This window comes from Manis pentadactyla, chromosome 2 (assembly GCF_030020395.1).
Source record: "Manis pentadactyla isolate mManPen7 chromosome 2, mManPen7.hap1, whole genome shotgun sequence".
NCBI lineage: Eukaryota > Metazoa > Chordata > Mammalia > Pholidota > Manidae > Manis > Manis pentadactyla.
Window position 1 is genome coordinate 167,763,209 of NC_080020.1, and position 22,521 is coordinate 167,785,729.

General features: G+C 39.3%; 1 protein-coding gene across 5 annotated transcripts in view; it reads right to left on the bottom strand.

The window, feature by feature from the left end:
* CTNNA2 (catenin alpha 2) overlaps positions 1-22,521 on the bottom strand; it is a 1,127,693-nt gene that overhangs the window by 75,692 nt on the left and 1,029,480 nt on the right. For all 5 annotated transcript variants that reach the window (XM_036931099.2, XM_036931097.2, XM_057497052.1 and 2 more), the window contains one exon: positions 15,762-15,962. In XM_036931099.2, coding sequence (XP_036786994.2) covers positions 15,762-15,962 — 201 coding nt within the window. The remainder of the gene's footprint in view (positions 1-15,761; positions 15,963-22,521) is intronic.

The following is a 22,521-nucleotide window of genomic DNA, read 5'->3' on the forward strand; positions in this document are numbered from 1 at the left end:
AATAAACTGTTTTACATGACTAAATAATCTAGATCATTGAAATAAACCTCCTTAAACATGAAAATATTGTATGTATTTGGCATTTTTCATGTGAGGATCTTCCTTAAAATGAAATTATAAATTCATTTCTTAAGCTGCAAATTCTGAATATAATTTCATTCTATTTGATGCCTACAATACACTATGATTTTACAGACTTATATCAAACCATCAGTATGACTTAGCTGCCTAAAACTTTGTTCCTATTGAATAACTGATAAATAATTAGTACTTCTGCATGTATGTAAGATAAATACTCATGCAAATCAATAAGAAAAAATAGAAAAATAGACAAAGGATGGGCACAGGCAATTCACACACAAAAAATCCTGTATTACTGATATGTATTCATGATCGGATGCTCGGCTTCACTAATAATTGGAAAAATTACAATGTATGCAAGGAAATATCATTTCATGCCTGTTGGGAGGGTCAAACAAATTAAAGCTTAGTAGCATTCACCTTACGAAGCATGTGGAACAAAGGAAACCTTTCTATTACAGATGGGACTGAAAATGGGTACACATCATTTCAGCAAACACTTTGACAAAATCCAGTAAAATGAAACTTTCCAGTCCCAACCAGTGAGTTGGGTCTTATCTAGGGCATGATCAAATATTGACTTCTAAAGATACTGTTAGGAGGGCTGGGTACACTAGAGTCACAGGACTGTCTTTGCGTCCTTTTTGTTACAGTTGTTTCTTGTCAGATTGAATATTCTGAGTTAATGAGTAGAGTTGTATTAAACCTGGGAATAACTACAACTGCTTTAAGGGAGCTCTTTCAACCAGCTTTATAGCAGGCCTGAGTCCTCTAACTCTGGGGACACCCTGTCAGCTGTTCACTCCAGGCTCTTGGCAGTGCATATGGATGGGACAAAACTGACTCAGGGATGTGAATCTGGAGGAGCCAATAGACTGAAGTGAGTAAGCTCTGAAATCAAAGGGTTGACTGGGAAAACAAACTGAAAAGAGGTATCGTGTGTGAGAAATTTAAAAAATGCACAAAAGAGTAGAGTGCACACTTTCAACATATGTGCATTTTTATTACACATGTTATGAAAGTATATAGCCACCTTAAGTATAGTGGCTGCCTTTCAGAGAGGAAGGAGAGGCATGGGATTAGGAAGAGTTCTTCAGGAGGCTTCAAGTAAACCTTAATTCTTAAGAGAATAATGATGCGATCAGTTACTGAAGAATGTTAATATTTGTCATACCTCAGGGTGGAAAAGCAGGGTGTCAGTTAATACCAGTCTGTTCCTTTTTGATCTCTGAATATTTTCATATTTCAAATATTTAATAGAGATCAACATATCCTCAAGGCTGTACTTTTCCTTATAGAATCCTCAAGGCTCTGAAAAAGTAAAGTTCTAGCTCACAGCCCAGAACATGAAAGAAACCAATGTGATCAATAATATTAAGTGTGGAAACACCTCAGAAATTGTGACTGTGATCAGAGGCTTAATATTTGACCTTAGTAACCGCATTAGGCAGGACCTGCCCCCCAGACCCCAGCTCCCAGGCACACCTATCTGCGTGTGGGCCTTTGGTGGAGTCTAAAAGGGAAAGTGGAGTAGCTCTGCTGCTTTGTTTTATTTCTGCGAGACCACCCAGAAGAAGGGCTGGGGAGGAAGGAAATGCAGCAGGCACCATGCTACCCTTCTCCACCTGTCTCTAGGCCTGATTCTGTGTCAAGGGAGACAGAAAAGCTAAGATCTAAAGGGACCGTTTCCATAAGGGGATGCTCTGGGCCCAAAAGCATGCCCAGTGCTGCTCTGAAACCCCATGTTTGGAGAAGGGCATCCTCTTTGCCTCAGCAGAGAGTGCAGACTCTCTCTAGGGAGATTTAGGAGGTGGAGTCTTGGTATGCGCAACAGCATTACTCATGGTATTGACGGAAGACGCAGAAACAAGGCCCTTTATAAAGACACCAGAACAGAGTGTACCATTAACTTTCCAAGAGGAGAATAAGATGGTGGAGAAGGAGGTATAGAATCCTTATTTTTGGGACTGAGTGCAATTTAGCCCTAATATTCTAATGACCTCTGATTCCTTAACCTGGCAAAACCTAGAACTTGAACACATTCAATTTTATCTTATTCACTGTAACTGAAAAGACCTCCATTTCTCTTGTTAGTGTTTTTCTGGGTTTGACCCTTAAGAAAAATGTTTTTCATACACTGTTCCAAAGTGTATTCAATACATACATATTTAGGGCTTGGCCAACTGCTACTGCTCTTCAGCCAACATAGCTTTGCTCTCCACTTTTCAGCTCTCTTCCCTGTTTTAGTTTGATTTTGTTTTGTTTTTAAAAGTGGTAAGACAGTAAAACAAAAGTTTATAGAACAATGATCCATCCTGACAGAACCTAAGATGTTAGTTTAACTATGAATTCTTCTAATGCTTTGGTAGTGTCTGAAAAATTAAATATCCCCAAAGTAATACTGAGATAGAAAAAGCCTCAAACTACTTCAGATATGATGCTATGTCTGCTTCCCACTAATTAGGAAAAAACACAGCATTGCCTTTGTGATTCGCAGTTTCTGATATAGGATTATATAAATAGAAGCTTCTTTTTACTTTCTGAATTACATCCAAAAATGTAGGCACCACTTTACTGTAATTTATCAGAAATACTGGATTGCTCTTAATAGCTTTTGCCCTGAAAGAGTGGTCAACGTTGGAAATAAACTTTTAAATTCTCACTATGCTTTTGTATGCACAGCGCATGCTAGGCCACAAAATGATGGCATTCCTGGGGTAATGTAATCAGAGTTAAGTATGCCTATAAAAATCAAGGTTGCCTCATTCTAGTGCTGATGGAGATCCTCAGCCAGAGCTGAGGAAGATCTAGACTGAATTCTCCTGAGATTCTTTGGAGGCGAAGTTTCAGAACACTTGGAGAGTCATGAAGTGCATGAGAAGCTGTGATAAGGTTGGAAACAGGACTGCTGACCACAGAGCAAAACCCCAGGTTGCCCAGGTGTCCTGGAAATGCGTACCGATCGACCCCACTCCCCACTAGGAGCTCTCCGAAAGGTCCAAAGGCCCACCTCCAGACACTCCAATGATCCCCTTCAATACAGACGGGACCATAAAACTTCCTTATGAAGGTACAGACGCAAACACTACACACCTGCCTATAATTTCTATGTGTCTCTTTCCCCACCTAGTCCTACATATATTCAAATGTACCAATTAGACAGTATTTCTGTGACTTCAGCTATGACACGGAGACACACCAAGCCATACCAACACGCCCGTAATGAGTTTATTTGCTCGCACTGGCCCTTGTTCCTTTCCCTTTGGCCCGGGTGAGTTCCTTCTCAATCTTCGATATCCAGGTTAGAACGATCTGCCATGGTGAAGCCTTCCTTTATCCCCAAAGTTATCGGCTCTTACAATTTTATAGCATCCTAATTATGCACTCCCTGTTACAGCACTTCCTACGCTTAGGCTAACAATTAGGATTGTTTGCCATTCTCTATGCCAGCTGCTTCACACAGGAGTCACTTTTAGAGAAAGACGGTCTCTTCTTTGTTGTCTTTGCATCTTAAACCATTGTCATGCTTCTGGCATTCACATCCTGTTGGGAGCAGGATGAGAAGTGAGAGAGTGGGACGTAGGGAAGAGCTCACTTGTCATTGAGAATTTCAGGGACAAGATGAGCAGTATCACATTTCCCATGTTCAGTCTCTCTTTCTGCCCATTTCATATTAGGCATTCATTTTATTAAAGAGTTTCATGTGCCATTAACCAAGTTGTTAATGGGCATTTTAGGTGTGATCTTTAGGGACCTTTCAGAAACCTGAGCTCAAAATCCTTTTAGGACTGCGTGAGTAGAGCTGTACCACAGAGCAAGCAGAGACACTCACTATTGTATCCCTGATGAGTCCAACAAAGCCAAACTGGCATTCCTGCCTGCATACGGGCCACCCAACTGCAGTGGTGCAGTCGGCAAACATACTCTCGGCACAAATTGTATTACCAGGAATAGAGAAGAGAAAACAGACTAGGACTCTGTTCTAGAAAAGGAACAAGTGTCATAAATGTTAATATAAAATAGAAAAAGAAGAATGAGAACATTTGAAAAAAATCAAGAAAGAGAATAACATATCAGGGCTGGGATGGAACTGTGGCCTATGCCAGTGGAGAAATTAATACATTACACCCCCCCATCCCAACCAATCAAAAATAGTTACGTTCCCATTTTAGAAGTTGGAGCTAGGTAAATAATTACATGTCACCAGAGCCAGAAATTTGCAGAGACTGCAGAGACTCTCTGGGGCAATTCCAGTATCCCCCTTCAGCAGGAAAGCACTGTTTCATGTTTCTGTAGGTAATGCATTCTTTCCCCAAAATGTTTTCTGTCAGAGACAGCTAAGGAATTTTATTCATGTGGCCCCCAATTAGATACTAGGGCAGAGAAGAGAGTGTAAAGCAGGGTATGATCTAACCCACTGGGGACCTGAAATTGCCCAAAGGAAAGTGTGACTGGCATTTACACGGTGCCAGGTGTACCTGAGAGTTCAGCACAGCCCTGAAGCATAATCAGTCAGTAAGGAGCTCAAGTCTGAAGCTCCAAGCCAAACTCACTGTAGGAAGTAGGAACTAATACGATCTGCAACCACGACACATTTGTAGTTCTGGCGGCACTCAAACATTGTGGAGGGCAAACCACAGAAGCGAGCCATCGTTTTATACTGGTTCAGTAGTTTTAGAAAAGAATATTGTTATCATTGAGTCATTAGAGGATGTTCTAGGGCTCCTGCCACCCCTACTCCCAACAGGAATATTTCAAGATTCTGAGCTTAGAAACCCTTTAGGCCTACTTGTGATTTTACTGGACAAGAAGTAAATAACTGAGAAGATCTGTAAGTCTACTTCATAAATAATGGCTATTTCTCTGTGATATACATTTCTACATAATATACTCCAACTAGATACAGAGTCTTTTCTACAAGGTATAAGGGTGGCCTCAATCCTGTTGAAGCACTTGGCTAGGATTTCTTGCAGTATCCAGACCTTTTACTTCTGATCCTGATTTTTCACACTCACACTAATTCTGATTATGTCTTTCATCACCACTGGTTCCATAGCTTCTCCTGAGATTCTAAGATTACTGTTCAGATCTCTGAACCAAAGTCAAATGGCATTTTCCCTAGTGATGGCATTGGTTTTTATCTTCCCTTTGATATGTAAGCAACTACCTTTGAATTATGAGCTAGCTTTATCTTGTTTCTCTGTACAATTTCTCATATCTGTCCTCCTCTGTCCCAACTCCTTTCTCCAATCACCTTGAGCCAATCTTGGCCTTTCCTTACCTCCTATCTAGCTCTGCTAGTCTACTGTCTGCTCCTGGCCATATACTGCATATCTCTATCTTGACTCAATGGATCTTTTGTGTTGTGGAAGTCATAGTACAAGGAAACAGACACATTATGCAGAAGTTAAATCTACCCTTAAGTCCATGTTGTGGGATCTGTCCACACGTTCTAATGTTCTGTCCTAATTATGCTGGCCATCACCCTTACTGTCTGTGCCACCTTTATGTATTTGCAAGTATGTATGTGCAGTAGGCAGCCTCTGAGATGGGCTCCAGTGGTCCTTCTCTTACAGTATTCATGGCTGTGTGTGGTCCTTCCACCTTGAACACAGGCTGGAACAGGGGCATGGCTTCTAACCAACAGAATATAGAAAGAAGGATGCGATGTCATTTCTGAGTTGAGATTAGAAAATCATGCTGATTTCCCATCTCACTTGTCATTTCCTGCTTTTCCCTTGCTTGCTCGAGTGGAAGCCAGTTGATCTATGGAAAAGGCTCCATAGCAAGTAGCAGAGAAAGGCCTCTGGTCAAAAGCCAGTGAGAAACTGAGATCTTAAGTTTCAAATGAGGAATGGAGGCCTTCCAGTGACCATGTGAGGGCAATTGGAGGAGGACCTCTCACCAGGGGACCCTTGAGATACTGCAGCCCAGGCCTGGACTATGATCACATCCTTGTGTGAGATCTTAAGGCAACAGCCAGCTAAGCTGTGCCTGTCCTGGCCCAGAGAAACGGCAACAGTAAATACTGTAATGTTAATCCCCTAAGCCTGGGAGTAATTAGCTAATTAATAGAATATGCTATGCCATAAGTAGAAAAATCAGTGAAAATAGGACATACAGAAATTTTTGTTCCATTATAGCAACTCTGCCTGCTCTAGATTTCTGGTAATTGAATCTTGATGTTTAATTATTTACAAGTTAACCAACTGGAGCCTCCATTTACTCAAGTGTAAAATGGGGATAATGATGGCATCCTTTCAGGTTTTATATAAGATTTAAAAGTAATATATTAAAATTTTTTCATAGAGTTTTATGTACTTAGCTTCTGGGAATAAAGTAGCAAATGAAAAATGTAATCTTGCCTTCAAGACACAGAAGGGTGGGATATATGTAAGGTGCTGACCATTGTGCCTGGCACATTAGATTCACAGCAAATGGTTCTTAGAGTTGTCATCCTCACACCATGACCCTCTTTATCTACTCATCCACACGCCTGTGTCTTTGGTTATAGCAGGTAAAAATCATCCAGTTGCCTTTGGATAGATCTTAGAGGTACAACTACATGATTCATCACCAAAAAGTGGGCCTTGTGGGATTGAAGTAAACTGAAATAGCACAAAAATCAGTGTGGAAAATAAAAAATTGGGAAACAGGTATAACTTATCTCGAAAGCTGAGTTTCCCCACTTTTATGCCATTTTTCTCTCCTTGGCAGGACCACGTTATCCTCCTGATGGTTTTGCATTTTTAATAATGAATTACCCAGGAAATCAGCCCTCAGGATAGGATTTTATATATCCATGCCTACAATTTTCCATTCTATCTTGATTGCCAAGAAGGCCAGTGTTAAACATTGTATTCCATTATGACCTCACCAAATACATAAAGAAAGGCAATCTTTAATAAAGAGACTTTACCAAAAAGCTTGTAATTGGGGAAAACAAAACAGAACCATCAACAGCAAAAAGAGCTCCCAGCCCCCTAGCTGAAATCAGACACTCTTTCCAAAAAGTTTGCCAGCTTAATTTAATATTCTTGTGGAAGTATTTCCTATCTCAAACTTACCCCACCATTTTATATTAGTTAATTAATGGGATTGGAATCCTGAACAAAGCATCCTCAAACGCTTTTTGAAATGCAGTAGAGGGAGTACAGAAACTCTGTGTAGATCAGTGATATGCCAGGTTTTATTGTCCTTATCTTGAGAACTGTTAATCAGGTTAGAAGATGTGGGCCCTGGAAGCCAGGAGCAAGGACATAAGAAGCCCCCTTGATCTGCTCCTTATTTTCTGGGGACTATTTGTCCACTGTTTCCACCTCTGCTGACAGCCATCAGTATCATCCTGGTACATCCTAATTCATCCATCCTGTATGTATTCTTAGACTTTCTTTTGTCAGAGTCAGTCTTCTGTTCCCTCTGTGGGAGTTGCTAAGGGCTGCCATTTTCATAAATTCATGTTTGCAAAATCATAATGTATATTTCAAACATCAAAATCAAATTCATGTGCCAGAAGGCCATACATAACCCATGAGCTGAATTGTTTGATGAAAGATGAAAAAGGACTGCCTAGAAGAAGGGAAGAAATCTTCTAAACTCCATTCACGATAACTACCCTAAGAGAATCAGAAAGCATCCATCTGCTCTTGTCTAGACACAAATTCCTTCCCCAGGGAAATGCTTGCTTGAAAAGTTATATTTTAAAATAAGCATTTCAAGAATAATCACAAATCGTTTATAAGTTAGAAGGAAAGGATGGCACATTTAATTCTGAAACTTTAAGAATGAATAAAGAACATGATGTCTTTTTTAGCTTCCAGTGTTTGTGGAAACCAAGTTCAATAAATATGGTCAAATCTGGCATCAGAGAGGTTTAGAGAATTAAGATGTAATTAAATAATTGCTAAGAATTTATTGCACATAATTGAAAAGATCTGACCTTGATCCTCAAGTGTGTAATTTTTAAAAAGGGTACAACCCCCCAAATAAGGTATTACACTGTGTTCATTATGTTTACCATTTAAATGTTTTTGAGTTTCAATTTAATCAAGGTTGGAGGAAATGAAACATGGCCACAGATATCAAGAGGATAAAATTTACCTAGGAACCAATGCACATATACATATTCCTAGACAGGCAGGCAGAGTATAAATGCATTAAGATAGACAAATGGACAAACACAGAGTTTGCAGCACAGGGCAGTATATGGTAGGTGTCTAATCAGTGGCTCCAATAATAAGAGGAACAGAGACAGTGGGATTATCTAGTGTAGTTAGAGAGAGGACATCCCAGACAAGGAAGAAACCAGCTTGTGCTAGAGAATAGGTAAGACATAGAATGGCAAACCAGGTGGGAAGGTCATTTTGGTGTCACTTTGACCAGGATAAAACAGAACTTCTCTAGTTTTTATACCCATCTGTTATTTCAGGTCCTCCAGCTACAGGTGAAGCTTCCCTCCTTTTCCTAATTGAACTATTTCTGGATTACTCCAGTGAACTAGCACACATGCTTCCAAACAAGTCACTGTCAGCATATTCTTCCCCTTTAGGATGCAAACACCTATTACTGATGTGGCAGAGAATCTGGGTGAAGGGAACTTGCTAAAGCCTCAGTTGTCAACAATTAGTACATCTTGGATAGCAGTTCCAGTAGTTAACAGCACTGGCTCTGCTAGAGAAAATATGCAGGACTTTCTGCGAGTCCACTGTGACACTACCCTGGATGCTTGTCCCTGACGTCCTTGAAGCAACAAAGAAATATCAGCCCTTTACAGTCCCCCAGGATTCTGTTACTGTGAGTGACTCATGCAGAACTGGAGATTCATGTCCATCCTTTTTAGTTTTACTTTGACCAATAGGCACTAGAAAGTGCTATTTGTTTCACTGTATTGCTCCAAACTTACAAAGGTGTATAATTACGAGCCTTCCTAAATCCACCCAATCCCATCTCCATTTCCACATTAGAGATTTACCCTCAGGCTAAAACTGTATCTCTTTCTTTCTCAAGTTGTATTTTCTCGAGTGTTTCTTCAGCCTCCTGCTAAAAGAGCTGGACTTGTCTGAAAATTCTAGAAGAACACATTTCTTACAAACAAGCCAGTGTAGAAAAGGTATTTTCATGTTTCTGCATGGCCAGGACTTTCAGAGCAAAAATGACTGATAACCTGGTTCAAAAGATGACTCACTAGCAGTCCTACAATAGTGAAATAATCTGGAGAGAGATTTATAGGTTAATCTCTCCAGAAAATAAATGTGCCCACATTTCAAAGAGGGTTAAACCCAGGAACCATTCATTTATATTCCAAAGGTTGTAACAGCTGGGGACTTTTCTTGGAAGGAGTTTAGTAACATTAAAGAGAAAGATTTCTCTCCTCCTCTCAGGAAGGCAGGGAAGCAGCTGAGCACCAATCCCCACATAAGCTCTCAGATTCATAATTTTGGTTCCTCTCCGGAAGTATAGATGTCCTTTGTGTGTGTAGAATTCATCTGTCCTCATATTGCCTTGAGAGGGAGCATGAGGCATGGAGAATTGGCATGGTTAGTATTGTAAATAATACGTTTGTTCCCCCAAACCTTGCATTTGCTTTCAGGATAAAATAAATAAATATAGATATTAACACACATCATCCAGATCCCTACAATACCTAGATTATAGAGGTTTCAGTCACACAGAAGAAGCATTGAGACAAATTCTGTGTTGTCTATTTAAGGGGTATTAAATGGATGTGATTTCTTCTTATGCCTTCCACACTTCTGACTTCCTACCACCATGAATACCGCAGCTGCCAATAAGTAAGACCTTTCCTCCACATACTAACCATTTTGACCTTTCCAAGAGAAATAAAAATACCAATAGTAAGAGTTATATTAAAATACATTTATTAGGATGTCTAGGCTGAACAATCTCGGTCATTACAACTTCTGTTGAAATTCATTACTTTCATAATCTAATTTCAAGTCAGTCATGGAGAATTGACTTAGACTGTAATGGTCATTCCCATATATATAATATCTAGTATTGTGTGTCTTCCCAATAAGATGATCCTACTACTTTCTTCTTATATTGATCTTATCTCCTTCCTTCTTCCCCCTTAGCCAGCTACTGGGATAGAAGAGTCATCCAGACCTATTCAATCATAAAAACTAGATCCCATTAACAACAGAAAATCAGTCCAAGTGGAGTAAGCATACCCCAAGTAGCCACACAGATCACTCTCCCTTGATATACAGTAAGTGGGGACAAAGACGTCTATTTATCCTGGAATTCTGGGCTGTAAACCTGAGGCTGCTAGTGGACATATTCCCTCCTGATTCTGTAATGAAATGTAATGTCCTAATTTTTATATTCATTTAATCTATGCATACATACTGAATGTTAATTATATGATAACACTACTCTAGCCCCTCAGTACTTACAGAAACACCTGCCTCTGGGAACTTGGCAATCTAGTTGTGAGCCATTTACACCGAAGAGGGCATACTAAATGTCAAAAGAGTGATAGAATTCCATTGTCTTCAACTGAGAAGTGAGCCAGATCTTAAAGGATAAGTTCAATACACAGATGTAGAGGAGGAGGAAGAAATAGAGAACATTAGAGGAAGAAGAGTGGGAGCTGCCTGGATGTGTTTTGCCTGGGGAATAATGAATACATCTGTTTGGATGAAGCAACGGGTTTATACAGAGGATTTATGAGCAACGTGTCCACATTGAGCACAGTCACCAGAAGCCAGGAAACAACAACACATGTATTAAGATCATCAATATAGACCATCCTTAGATAACATGATGCCAGGCAATACATGAGAAGCTGTAACCAGAGGTATTAACTAATTTGGTTAATGTCATAGTTGGTAAAAGTGAAGGAAATGAATTCTTATGATTCTTAATCTGGGTTTGTTCTACTATATCTTATTAACACAACTCTGCCCCTCACTACTATTTCCAATTTCAGTGCTTTATATTTGCTGATCCTCCTACATTTTATAGGCAAAATATCTAGAAATGATGTGAAATATTTTCTCTTGTTCTTATGAAAACTTTGTACTACAGAAGCATGGAATTAAAAATTATACCATCTCTACTATAAGAAGCCATCTGAAAAGACTGTATATCATATGACATTCTAAGGGGGTGGGTGAATGGCAAAACTATGGAGATAGTAAAAAGATCAGTGATTGTCAGTGGCTGGGGGAGAGAGAGAGGGAGAAGAATGAATAAGTAGAGCCGAGATGACTTTCAGGGCAGTGGGAAATACATTTTTTGATATCAAATGATAGATACACATACACATTAGTCCAAACGCATAGAATATGCAACACCAAGAGTGAACAGAGCTATAAACTATTTGGGACTTCAGGTGGTTATGATGTATCAATTGTAGGTTCATCAGTTGTAATAAATGTATTACTTTTGTAGGGAATGTTGTTGATAACAAGGAAGCTAGGCATGTGCGGAGTCAAGTGGTATCTGGGAAATCTCTGTACTCCCCCTTCAGTTTTGCTGTGAACATTAAACTGCTCCAAAAAATACATATAATAACAAAAAAATTATACCATCTGTTTGGCCCACGTGTTCTCCAGAACAATGGTATTTTAATCTCCACATACAAAGTACTCACTAACATAGAATCCTCATTAAATACACACTTTTTCCTTTTCTTTAAGCTCTCTGAGGAACTGCTGGCAGAATCTCAACCCAATCACATTCACATTGCCACAAACTGGCATCAGCTATCGAATTTTCGAAAAATGACATTTCAGTATAATCCATTCAGTGAAGAATGAGCTACTTTAGGTATCCCTGAGTGTACTTGCACCCCCAGTAACCTCTTGCAGTAACCTGACTTTGTAAATGAGATTTCTGAATATGGGTCTGGTCAAGGATGCGCTTACTACCAATCTGTTGGCAATTTGTTATAATTCAGGTTTTATTGAAGAGCCCCTCAAATATGCTATGCAAGTATTTAATGGATCTGATGTAGATGGAATTTATTGTATTTTCATCTGCCTAGATTAGTTTTATAAAAAATAAATAGGTAAGTTTTTATATAATGTTGTCTAAGAATTTTAGCATACTAATTATCCCCAAAATTATTTTCTCAAATTTAACTCAGCATTCATAACAACATAAAAAGCCCTCTCCAACAAAACATGATCTTTACTGAGGAAGTAAAATAATTCATGGAAAATAAACTAAAGACTGTTTTTTACTCTTTGGATCTCTCTCAATTTCTAGCCACTCAGAGAAGGTGAAGTGGGATTCTTTCTACAGGGACTCACCCCTGCATCATTTACATGTCTAAACAGGGGCTGGTCTGGCCTATATTTGCAGTCCCTTTTGGAGAGGGTTGCAAAGTCTGTTGTAGTCAAGACTTTTTGAGCATTCTGCCCTTTTTTAGATTGGCCTTTGTTCTGCACTCTCACCCCACTCCCTTCTCCATACCTTATGGGCACAGTAGAGAGGCTCCATTTTGCCTTGTCTAAACCAGCCCCCACTTGGGGACATTTCTTCCCCTTGGAGCAGTGATTCTCAATGAGAGTTATTTTGGCCATCCCACAGGGACAGTTGGAAATGTCTAGAGACATTTTTTGGTTGTCATAACTTGGAATGAGGAAGAGGTCCCACAACTATCTAGTGGGTAGAAGACAAGGATGCATCCTACAATCCACAGGATAGTTCGCCTCTCCAAGAAAGAATGACTCCGGCTAAAATGTCAGTAATACAGAGGTTGAGAAATTCTGCCTAAGGGTCTTGAACCTAACAAGTAGATATAAAATTGGGCAGAAGCTGGTAAACTGTGACAAGACAAAAGAAAAAAGACATTCTGTCTTCTGTGTCCTAGACTCCTTTTCTTTTTCCTCATCCTTCCTCTGAGCACTTTCCTTGTCTATCATTCTGTGACTTCTCTCCCAAAGAAAATATACTCTCAGGACAGAGTTTGATAAGCTCATATAAAAAAAGAAAGTGAACAATTCAATGTGGCTCTAAGACATTTTTAAAAACCAAGAACAAAACATTTTCCCAAAGGTAGAAATTTGGGCATTAGTGATTCACATGGCAGTTTTTATTTTGAGGACCAATGTCTTCTAGCACAGCCAGACACTGACAAGAGGACTCATTTTATAAAATATATATAACCAACAAAACTTTGCCTAACCAAAATCACAGAACTGATCCTATGCTCTTCCTCAAACTCCATGGGTCTAGTACATTTCCCAACAATTCCCATTAGCAACCAGGGAGTAAACAGCTAAATATTTTGCTTTCATTTCTTTGACAATCTCTCTAGTTAGTTACTCATATAGAAACAATGCCATTCCTGTTTAGAAAGGAGAAGAACAGCTGCAGACAGAGGCAAAAGAATTTCTGTACCCTATATTTTCTTAGCCCACTGACATCCACTTTTCCTTGACATGTGTTCCTGTATTTTCCACTACCATTGTGTATGAACTGTCTAATTCAATCTCTTCTACCTGGTTACTTTCCTAGTTATCTTCAATATACCCTGAAAAATAGAATTGAAATGTCTTGTTCCTCTTCTCAGTTCAATTAAGAACTGGATGTAGATATCCAAATCAGAGAGGTACCTTTAGTTAAGTCCCTAGAATATTTAAGCATTGCAAAGAAGGGCTGGGATGAGAACTTTAAATGCTCTAATGACAAATAAGAGCAAAATCGTGATTAGCAAACAACTATCCAGAATGGATTGTTCTGTTCCATTGATTGTTTTTTTCTTAGTTAAACAAACAAAAACAAACAAAAAACAAGCAGAAAATTATTTACATTTCAAGACTTTGGGTGAAAATTTTGTTGAAATAAATATCAATCACCTAAGCATGCTGTCCTTGCCTTTAAGTAGATTTTGACCCAAGGGGCACTTTCTGTTCATTAAAGCAGCCCAAGATACAGTAAGAGAAATTCTAAAATGCCTCTTGAGCAGTGCCTGATTTCTCTGTGTGCACAGTCACATGTCACTGGTGATACACTTTGCCTTTCATCTTGCTACAATTATCTTTCCCACAGGTCATGAGCAGGCATGAGCTGGGCCCCCTGTCTGCATGTCTTCCAGTGTTTCCTGCTACTCTTTACCCAGTGGGGGACCCATGGGAGTGCTGTGTGTCAGATATACCATGTGCAGCTGAGACTCTAACAGAAGAGAGCTAACTGGCCGAGATGAGAACTATAGAAATGTGAGAGGGTCCCCTAAAGGGTGGGGGTGGGGGTGGGGGTGGGGGGGGGTGGGAAGTCTTTAAATTGAAGAGTAAAATGCCTGTTGCTAATTCTTCCAAGTGAGGAAAGAAATACTGTATGACTTGCTTTGTGTTGCTCTACTGAATGCAAAAGGAAAGACTATTTGAAAGAAAACAGAGCTGAATTCCAGCTAATTAAAATGCAGATATAGCTTATTACCAGTATTGTTATTGTTATTATTTCTAATTCTAAATCTGTGAGAATTCTCAAGAGCAACAATCCCTGGACATGCTCTTTATTATGTGATATTACACTACTCCCTTGATGCTTTTATTTCAGAAAGAGCAGCCAGTGTCTCTTGTGTTCTTCCAGACTAACAAATATGTACAGAAGGCTTTGTAAATAACCTTTTCCCTGTACAATGAAACATATTTCTACTAACATGTCTTATCATGTACAACTTGGAACACTGCTATATCTGACCTTTCAGAGACATGTCTATTGTGAAAAATCGTAATGGGTCCCACAGTCAATGCACAGACCAGAGAAGGCCCCGCTGAAGTCTGAGGAGGGGTTCTTCATGCATATAGACTTATTTTATTACCCCTTCATAATGTCATCCAGGAGTGTTAAATTGTTTTCCATCCCTTTGCTTTCTTTCCTTCCCTGAACTTTCTCTCTTCCTCCCCCCATATATACAAATACAAAAGGCATGAGGGACTTTGGAAAGCCAAGGCATACTAGTTGAGAGCAAAAACTACTAAAAATAGGCCAGTCTTGACATAATAGTCAAAGTTATGTATTGTTCTGCTTACTCAGTGGAGGGAAAGTCTTTTTTCCCATCCCAGTGCACCAGAGAGCTCTGACAGGCTCCCACGGTGTCTTGGCACAGCGGTGATTCCCCAGGGGGCACAGCATGCCCCTGGAGGAGGGTGCACAGGGCTTTCCTAGAGGGAAGCACATACCCTGGAATCCAACTCTTTCTCAACAGCTACCATTCCCTTTCTTTGAGCACTTCACATCCAGACACTACCCAGAGCCTTTATGAGTTCCCCTGTGGTCCTTAGTCCTTTCTCAAGGTCCTATCTTCTCAAGAAATGGTTTTCAACATTCCAAGTTCCAATCACATCTCCACTGTTTTCTAGGCTTGCGACCTTTTTCCAGTCTTTTAAGTGATTCAAACCTCCACTTCCACATTTGTAATTGGAGACAATAACAATTTCTCTGCCTACTTCATAAGTTCCTTGTGAGACTTGGATAAGATTATATATGAAAGCTTTAAAGTAATGTATACATGCAGAGCAGTAAAATTGTTATTCTGCTAAAGTCATTCAAATTCAAACTCAAGAAACAAAGAGCACCTCTCCCTTTCCATGATTGTAATTTAGAAGCATAAAGGTGTATAGAAAAAAAAAATGAAACAGATTCATTCAGATATGGAAATTAATCATGGCACTGACATTTGGGTTGAATATAATATCCATGTTTACCTGTCTCAGAGAGCAATTTTGTAGCTTCCAGCACCTTCTCAGTGTAAACACCAGCTTCATAGTTCTCCATCTCAGCATTGATGATGTGTATGACTCGAGCTGCCCGGCCCCGGATAGCACCTGCAGTCCGGTCCAGAGTGTCCACATCTCCCTCTTGGAGGGCTATCACACATTTGTTCACATCCTCTAAGATGTGATTTTCTGTGGAGAGGACATGTACACATTGATTTCATATCACTCAGTGGCTTAATAACCAATCTAAGAGCAGTTCATCAACTAGCATAAGCCATCACCTTACACATCTCAATAAATGCCTAAAATGCTGAAATGACATTTAAACAATACAGTTTATAATTGCAGTGGTAGTTCTAAAAGCACCAGCCAGAGGGCTCAGAGCATCATGAAGAATTCCAAGGTGCCACTCCTAGAGTTTCTGATTCAGTAGGTCTGCAGGGGGGCCCAAAACTGCACTTCTTCCAAATTCCCTGATGATGCTGATGCTTCTAGTTTGGGGACTAAACTTTGAGGACCACTGGCCTGAAGATTACCCCATTCAGTGTGTGAGATTTATTGCATGAAATGGTCTTGTGGCAGCGAACATGGAGTCCACCTGTCCATGGAGGAACCTTCGTAGAAGTGACCGGAGTCAAGTTCTGGGTGCATGGTTGATCATGTGTTTATTAAGGAAACGTCTAAGGGAGGCTGTAGAATGAACAAATATCACCCGAGCAGTCTTCTAATGTCACATGATGCACAAAGCTGACAGGGTGAATAGGATTATGGAGTTCTCTACAATTAAAATACCATCCAGTCATGGCTGGTTCCCTCAGACTAGAATCAAGGTCGGCGATCACTCTCCCTTCATTGCCTAAAGTGTAATCCAGGCAGGCAGAATGCTGGGTTTCACTCTGCTAGCATAGAGAAAACTGGTCCCATAAGTTTGCAAACAGGCAGTTTTGTATTTCCCATGTCCACAGTGAGATCCATAATTATGTCCATTGAACATTTTTTAGAAACAGGTCTAGGGAAATGTTGAGTTTACTGCTCTGTAGAAAAATTAATTTGAAGACATACATACATGTGCATATGCAATAAAAAAAAGAGAACAAGTTTGGAAATAGTCTTAAGTAATCAGGCAACTTCTTAAAAATTATAACTGCCAAATTCAATGAATACTAAAGGATTAAAATGAGTTATTACCTCTTTAAGATGTGTCTAGGGTTAGTTCTGAATTTAAAATTTCTAAAGAGGAAGGGGGTTACTGAGTAAATCTGAGTACCTAAGATTTCTCTCCTATTTCCCTAAATGAACCACTCGCAGGCCATATTTGTTCTTTCAGAACATTGGATAGAAAATTGCAAAGTATAACTTACTTTTCATAGAGGGACATCTGTTTTGTACTCATACAATAAGATTTCCTTAAACCATTATGAACTATAAATATCATGTGATTTCTGCATTCTCTAATTTCTTTAATTTCAAATATAAATTAGAATAGAAAACAAAATAAGATGTTTAAATTTAATATTCATATTTCTTAAATTCACAAAAAGTAGTATTGCTGAATGCTGATACTTATTTGAGTAAAATTTTTACAAAATGGTTATGAAAAGATAAACTTTAAGAAGGTTCAGTTTGGTTAAGCTTAAAGATGGAATTTTGTAGTTGAATGTGGAATGGAGAGAAATCTCCGAATTATGTTAGATGCTAATAATCTGTCTGCAGTAAATGCAACTTTTTGTTTTGTTTTGTTTTGTTTGTTTAGGTTTTTTTAAATTTTCATATTATTAATCTACAATTACAAGAAGAACATTATGTTTACCAGGCTCCCCCCATCACCAAGTTCCCCCACATACCCCATTACAGTCACTGTCCATCAGCATAGTAAGATGTTGTAGAATCACTACTTGTCTTCTCTGTGTGTGCACAGCCCTTCCTGTGCCCCTCCCACATTATACATGCTAATCATAATGACCCCTTTCTCCCCCCCCTTATCCTTCCCTTCCCACCCACCCTCCCCAGTCCCTTTCCCTTTGGTAACTGTTAGTCCATTCTTGGGTTCTGTGAATCTTCTATGGTTTTGCTCCTTCAGTTTTTTCTTTATTCTTATACTCTGCAGATGAGTGAAATCATTTGATACTTGTCTTTCTCCACCTGGCTTATTTCACTGAGCATAATACCCTCTAGCTCCATCCATGTTGTTGCAAATGGTAGGATCTGTTTTCTTCTTATGGCTGAATAATATTCCAGTGTGTATATGTACTACATCTTCTTTATCCATTCATCTACTGATGGACACTTAGGTTGCTTCCATTTCTTGGCTATTGTGAATAGTGCTGCAATAAACATAGGGGTGTATATGTCTTTTTCAAATTGGGCTGCTGCATTCTTAGGGTAAATTCCTAGGAGTGGAATTCCTGGGTCAAATGGTATTTCTATTTTGAGTTTTTTGAGGAACCTCCATATTGTTTTTCACAATGGTTGAACTGATTTACATTCCCACCAGCAGTGTAGGAGGGTTCCCCTTTCTCCACATCCTCACCAACATTTGCTGTTGTCTGTCTTTGGATGGTGGCGATCCTTACTGATGTAAGGTGATTTCTCACTGTGGTTTTAATTTGCATAGTAAATGCAATTTTTAAAGAATTCTAAATGCCCTCTCATGACCCAGTATCTTAAAATGAAATAGCTTTAAAAAAAAACAACAAAAAACTATTTCCCAAACAATACACAACTAATGTAATTAAGATGCAAGAAAAAGAATATACTTTTGTAGATATAACTGTACATATTTGAAGGGTTAGCAGAAGCTAAAAATTCATTATATCACAAACATTGCTTCTAATTAGTGAAATCATGAAACTAATTTGTTCAATAGTCCATTAACCATGTTGTGTAATAAAGTATTAATTTTACTAATTTTACAATTTATTAATTGACAGATTTTTCTAAACCAACTTTTTAAATGAAATGTTTAATAGTTTACTCAGCATTTTGCAACCTTCCCCAATTACGGGTGCTCCATTTATGGAAAAATTACATGACAGTAATGATTTTGGTGGATAGTGTATATGAAAAAGCTACTATGATTTGGGATGATTTTAAATAGATGTGCATTTCACTAAGCTAAGTACCAAAAATGTACTTGGAAAAAGAATGGTAGCTGTTCATATAGATCTCACTTGGTGTATATATGAATTCCTGGATCTCTTGTAATAACTTCTCCCTTCCTACTCCCTGTACCCTCAGGTCTGGAGCTCACAGGTTTGGAAGAACACTGGTCTGGGATCTTACAAGTAGGGCAGTGAATTATTTGAAGGCAGAATCCATACTTAATTCATATTTGCAGTCCTGATGGCACCTTATGCACAGCAGGCAATCAAAGAAGAAATACTGAATCAACATGATCATTGAAAAGGGAAAATAACATACTTTTATCCCACCATACTTTCAAAAGAAAAAAATCATGAAATAAGGAGATAGAATAATGCTATTCCAATTAGATAAGAACATAGTACAGAAAGTAATAATGAAAAGTATGTATATTCCAGAGATGACTCCATTGCTGGGAAAAACACTTGGGTACTATGGATGTTACATCCGTATATGAAGTGTGGTATTTAAACGTTATCATGAAACATTTGACTGCAACATATTTTATCATAAACTTCCTTGAATTTCTGCCATCTTATTTCAGAAGAGATGTAATTTTGTTATAAAAATCACTGATGATCAAACTACTTGATTACTATAAAATTCAAAGCTATAGTTTCTAAGTTAAAATAAAGCTCACTGTGTAAATTTCTGAAAGGAAACAAACTCAAGACCCTGGAGTCAAAAAGAAAAAAAAAAAAAGGGAAACAAAACTCTTGGACATTATGCGATGGCTTTTTCAGATCTTAGATGCCTGTTATCTTGTGAGCCATACCCAAGAATTAAACTGTCACATGGTTAATGCCCAGCTACTCATTTTAAAACAAGACTAAAAATTGTAGTTTTTGCCCAGTGGGAAAAATTTAAGTGTTCTAACACAGCCATTAATTACACTTATGAGCCCAGGCCACATCTGAAAATTGGTTTTGCTCCTGAAATGTTAATAGCCAGCATCATTGCTCCCCAAACTTTTTTTGGACATTTTGGGCATTTTATATGGACAAATTAAGAACCCAGACACACATGTTCAGGTAGCATGAAGAAACAAAAAAAAACCCCACAGTTCTTTAAAAACAAATAATTTTTTGTGTTTTGTTTTTAAAAAAGAGTTTCCTGCCAGAACAGATACTCCCGTAAGAAGAAACTGATACAAAAAATGTCATTAATGGCATTCCAAAATATCTCCTGGGTCAAACTTGCAATTTACTGATGCAAATGTTTTGGCTCTAGCTTGGAAAGGAGATGAGGAGTAGTTTCCCCGACTCCTGGGCTGTATCCACAGCCTACCAGCAGGACAACGTGGGTTGTGTCATTAATTGTCAAGCCTGTCTGCGGAAAGGTGCCTGCTGCCTCTGATTGTCAACCCCAAAGGCATGCTCCAGCAGGCCCTGCCAAGGCTGGCTCCCTGTCAGTACCTGTTCATTTTCTTGTCATGGCATGCTGTGGCACTCGTACTACTGGGGCTGGACTGCACAGTGTTATCAGCGGAAGCCAAAGTCATTTTTTTGTTGGTGGTAATAATGAGATGCACAAAGAAATGGCAGGGAGAAAGGTGGCGAAGAGGCAGAGCTGGGAAGAAAATTAAGAAAAGCTTTGCACTATTGAAATGGTCTGAGATAAGACCTCCTCACCTTGCTTTTCCCTACCCCAAGAAATTTTTGTACTTCAAATTTTGTATTTAAAGAGAAGGATAAGTTGGGAAAATTTTAAGTTCTCAAATGAATCCTTTGAAAAGGGTAATGCATGGGTATTTTCTATTCATTTGTAGGTAAGAGGGGATGCAGAGTAAGATTTCCAGGGACTCTCAGGATTGCCGTGTGAGATCTGAGGCTGGTTATGGAGACCCTCTGCCCTTGTCTGGGGCTCCTGCAGTCATCCTGACAATGACTGACCAGATACTAGAAAGTTACTCAGTATTGGTAGCCATTCTTCTATTCCCCACCACCCAAATCTCCAACAGACCTATCCAAACAATTTCTAAGCACTTTATGAGAGATTTATTTCTTGGATATCTTTTATGTTGTTAAGACTCAGCCATTAGCAAAGCAAAAACCCCAGGAATGGCAGCATATGCAATTCTTTATCAACCAACCCCTAGGTATGGGTGTATTTCAATGAATAGCTGCTTTGACAAGTCATCAAAAACAAAGCACCTTGGGAGTAGAAAACAGGACAGGTTTTGAAAGAGATTAGGGATTGGAATGTGGCTATGGAGCTGGGGAGGAGGGAGCTGCTCTGTGAGCGGTGGCACCCAAGGGAACGTCCTTCTGTCCTGACTTGCTGAGAACCATACAGCTTCTGGAACGAGGGTGATCTGGATTTTAATACTGTCTCTTCCAAGGTACTTACCATCTTGGTGATTTGGTTTTCTCAAAGGAAGACTCAGAATATGAATGCCTATGTGATAGACTTTGATGGGAACTCAATAAACACCAGAGAGTCAGGCACATCACAGGTACCAAGCATGTGCTGGCTCATTTTTCCCATCTGCCTTGTCTTGCCCTCCATGGTGTCAAAGTTGGATCTACACTCAATAATGCTCCTTGCAGACCAGTTTGAAGACCAGCCCTCAGTGGGAGTTCCCACTGTACCTAGAAAACATTTTGAAATACAATAAGCCTCCCCCAGAAATCCCTCTGGCTCTGTGGCAGTCAGGGGCCTGTCCACCTGGCTCCCCTGGCAGTGCTGTGGTGCCCTGTCTCTCAAGTCAGTCAGCCAAGAACAAGCAGGTCCTGGTCACGGCCAGGTCACACCTGAGTTGGCAGGTGTGAGTTCCGCCCCCATGTGTAGAGTCAATACCTGTTCCATGTGAATTTTCAAGGGTTACTTGGTTATTTTAATACCTCACAAAGGAGATTGATATTTTCAGTGACCTCCTGCCCCATTCCTCCCACAAAAACTCTTCTAAATGAACCGGGCCAAATGTGTTCAGTCAGATGTGTTTGGAAAAAGTCCCATTCGCTGGCTGGGAGCCCAATTTTGAAATAGCATTGATGAATACCATTAAAGGTCAAATTGACTATATGGTTATTCAAATACACTAACATCCTTCACTCCTGGCTTCATTTACAAAGAAGAAAGTTATAACTTCAAGTGATAACTAGTTCTATTTGCTTTTTCTCACTTCCCTACACAATCTCATAGACAGACATTCAAAGCCTCAATAGCTCTCAAGTGCCTTCTAATGAATGGGTTCAGTCTGTGGCCAATATTTCTACCTGGCTTATCCCAAACCTGGGTAACATCACTTATTAGAAAAATGACCCCGTAACACTGAAAAATTTGGAATAGCTATTTGCTTTTTTGATTTTTAAATATTAAACTGTGAGGATTAACCAATCTCCTATCCCATACTGTGTTTTCGACGGGTGATTCTGATGTATTAAAGGCCATCCTGCTTTAAAAACTCCAGGGACTAAAAAAGGAACCTAAGTCTCCTTAAATCATCTGTTCAGGTTTCTGACATCTTTATCAGAAAGCTATATCCCTCACTCCCCTGATCCCAGTGCTTTGACCCGGTGTCCTGAACTAATGTGCACACCAGAGAAGAAGTTTCAAGACAATGTTACAATACCATTTGCAGAGATGATTGAAAGCTCAGAGGGCC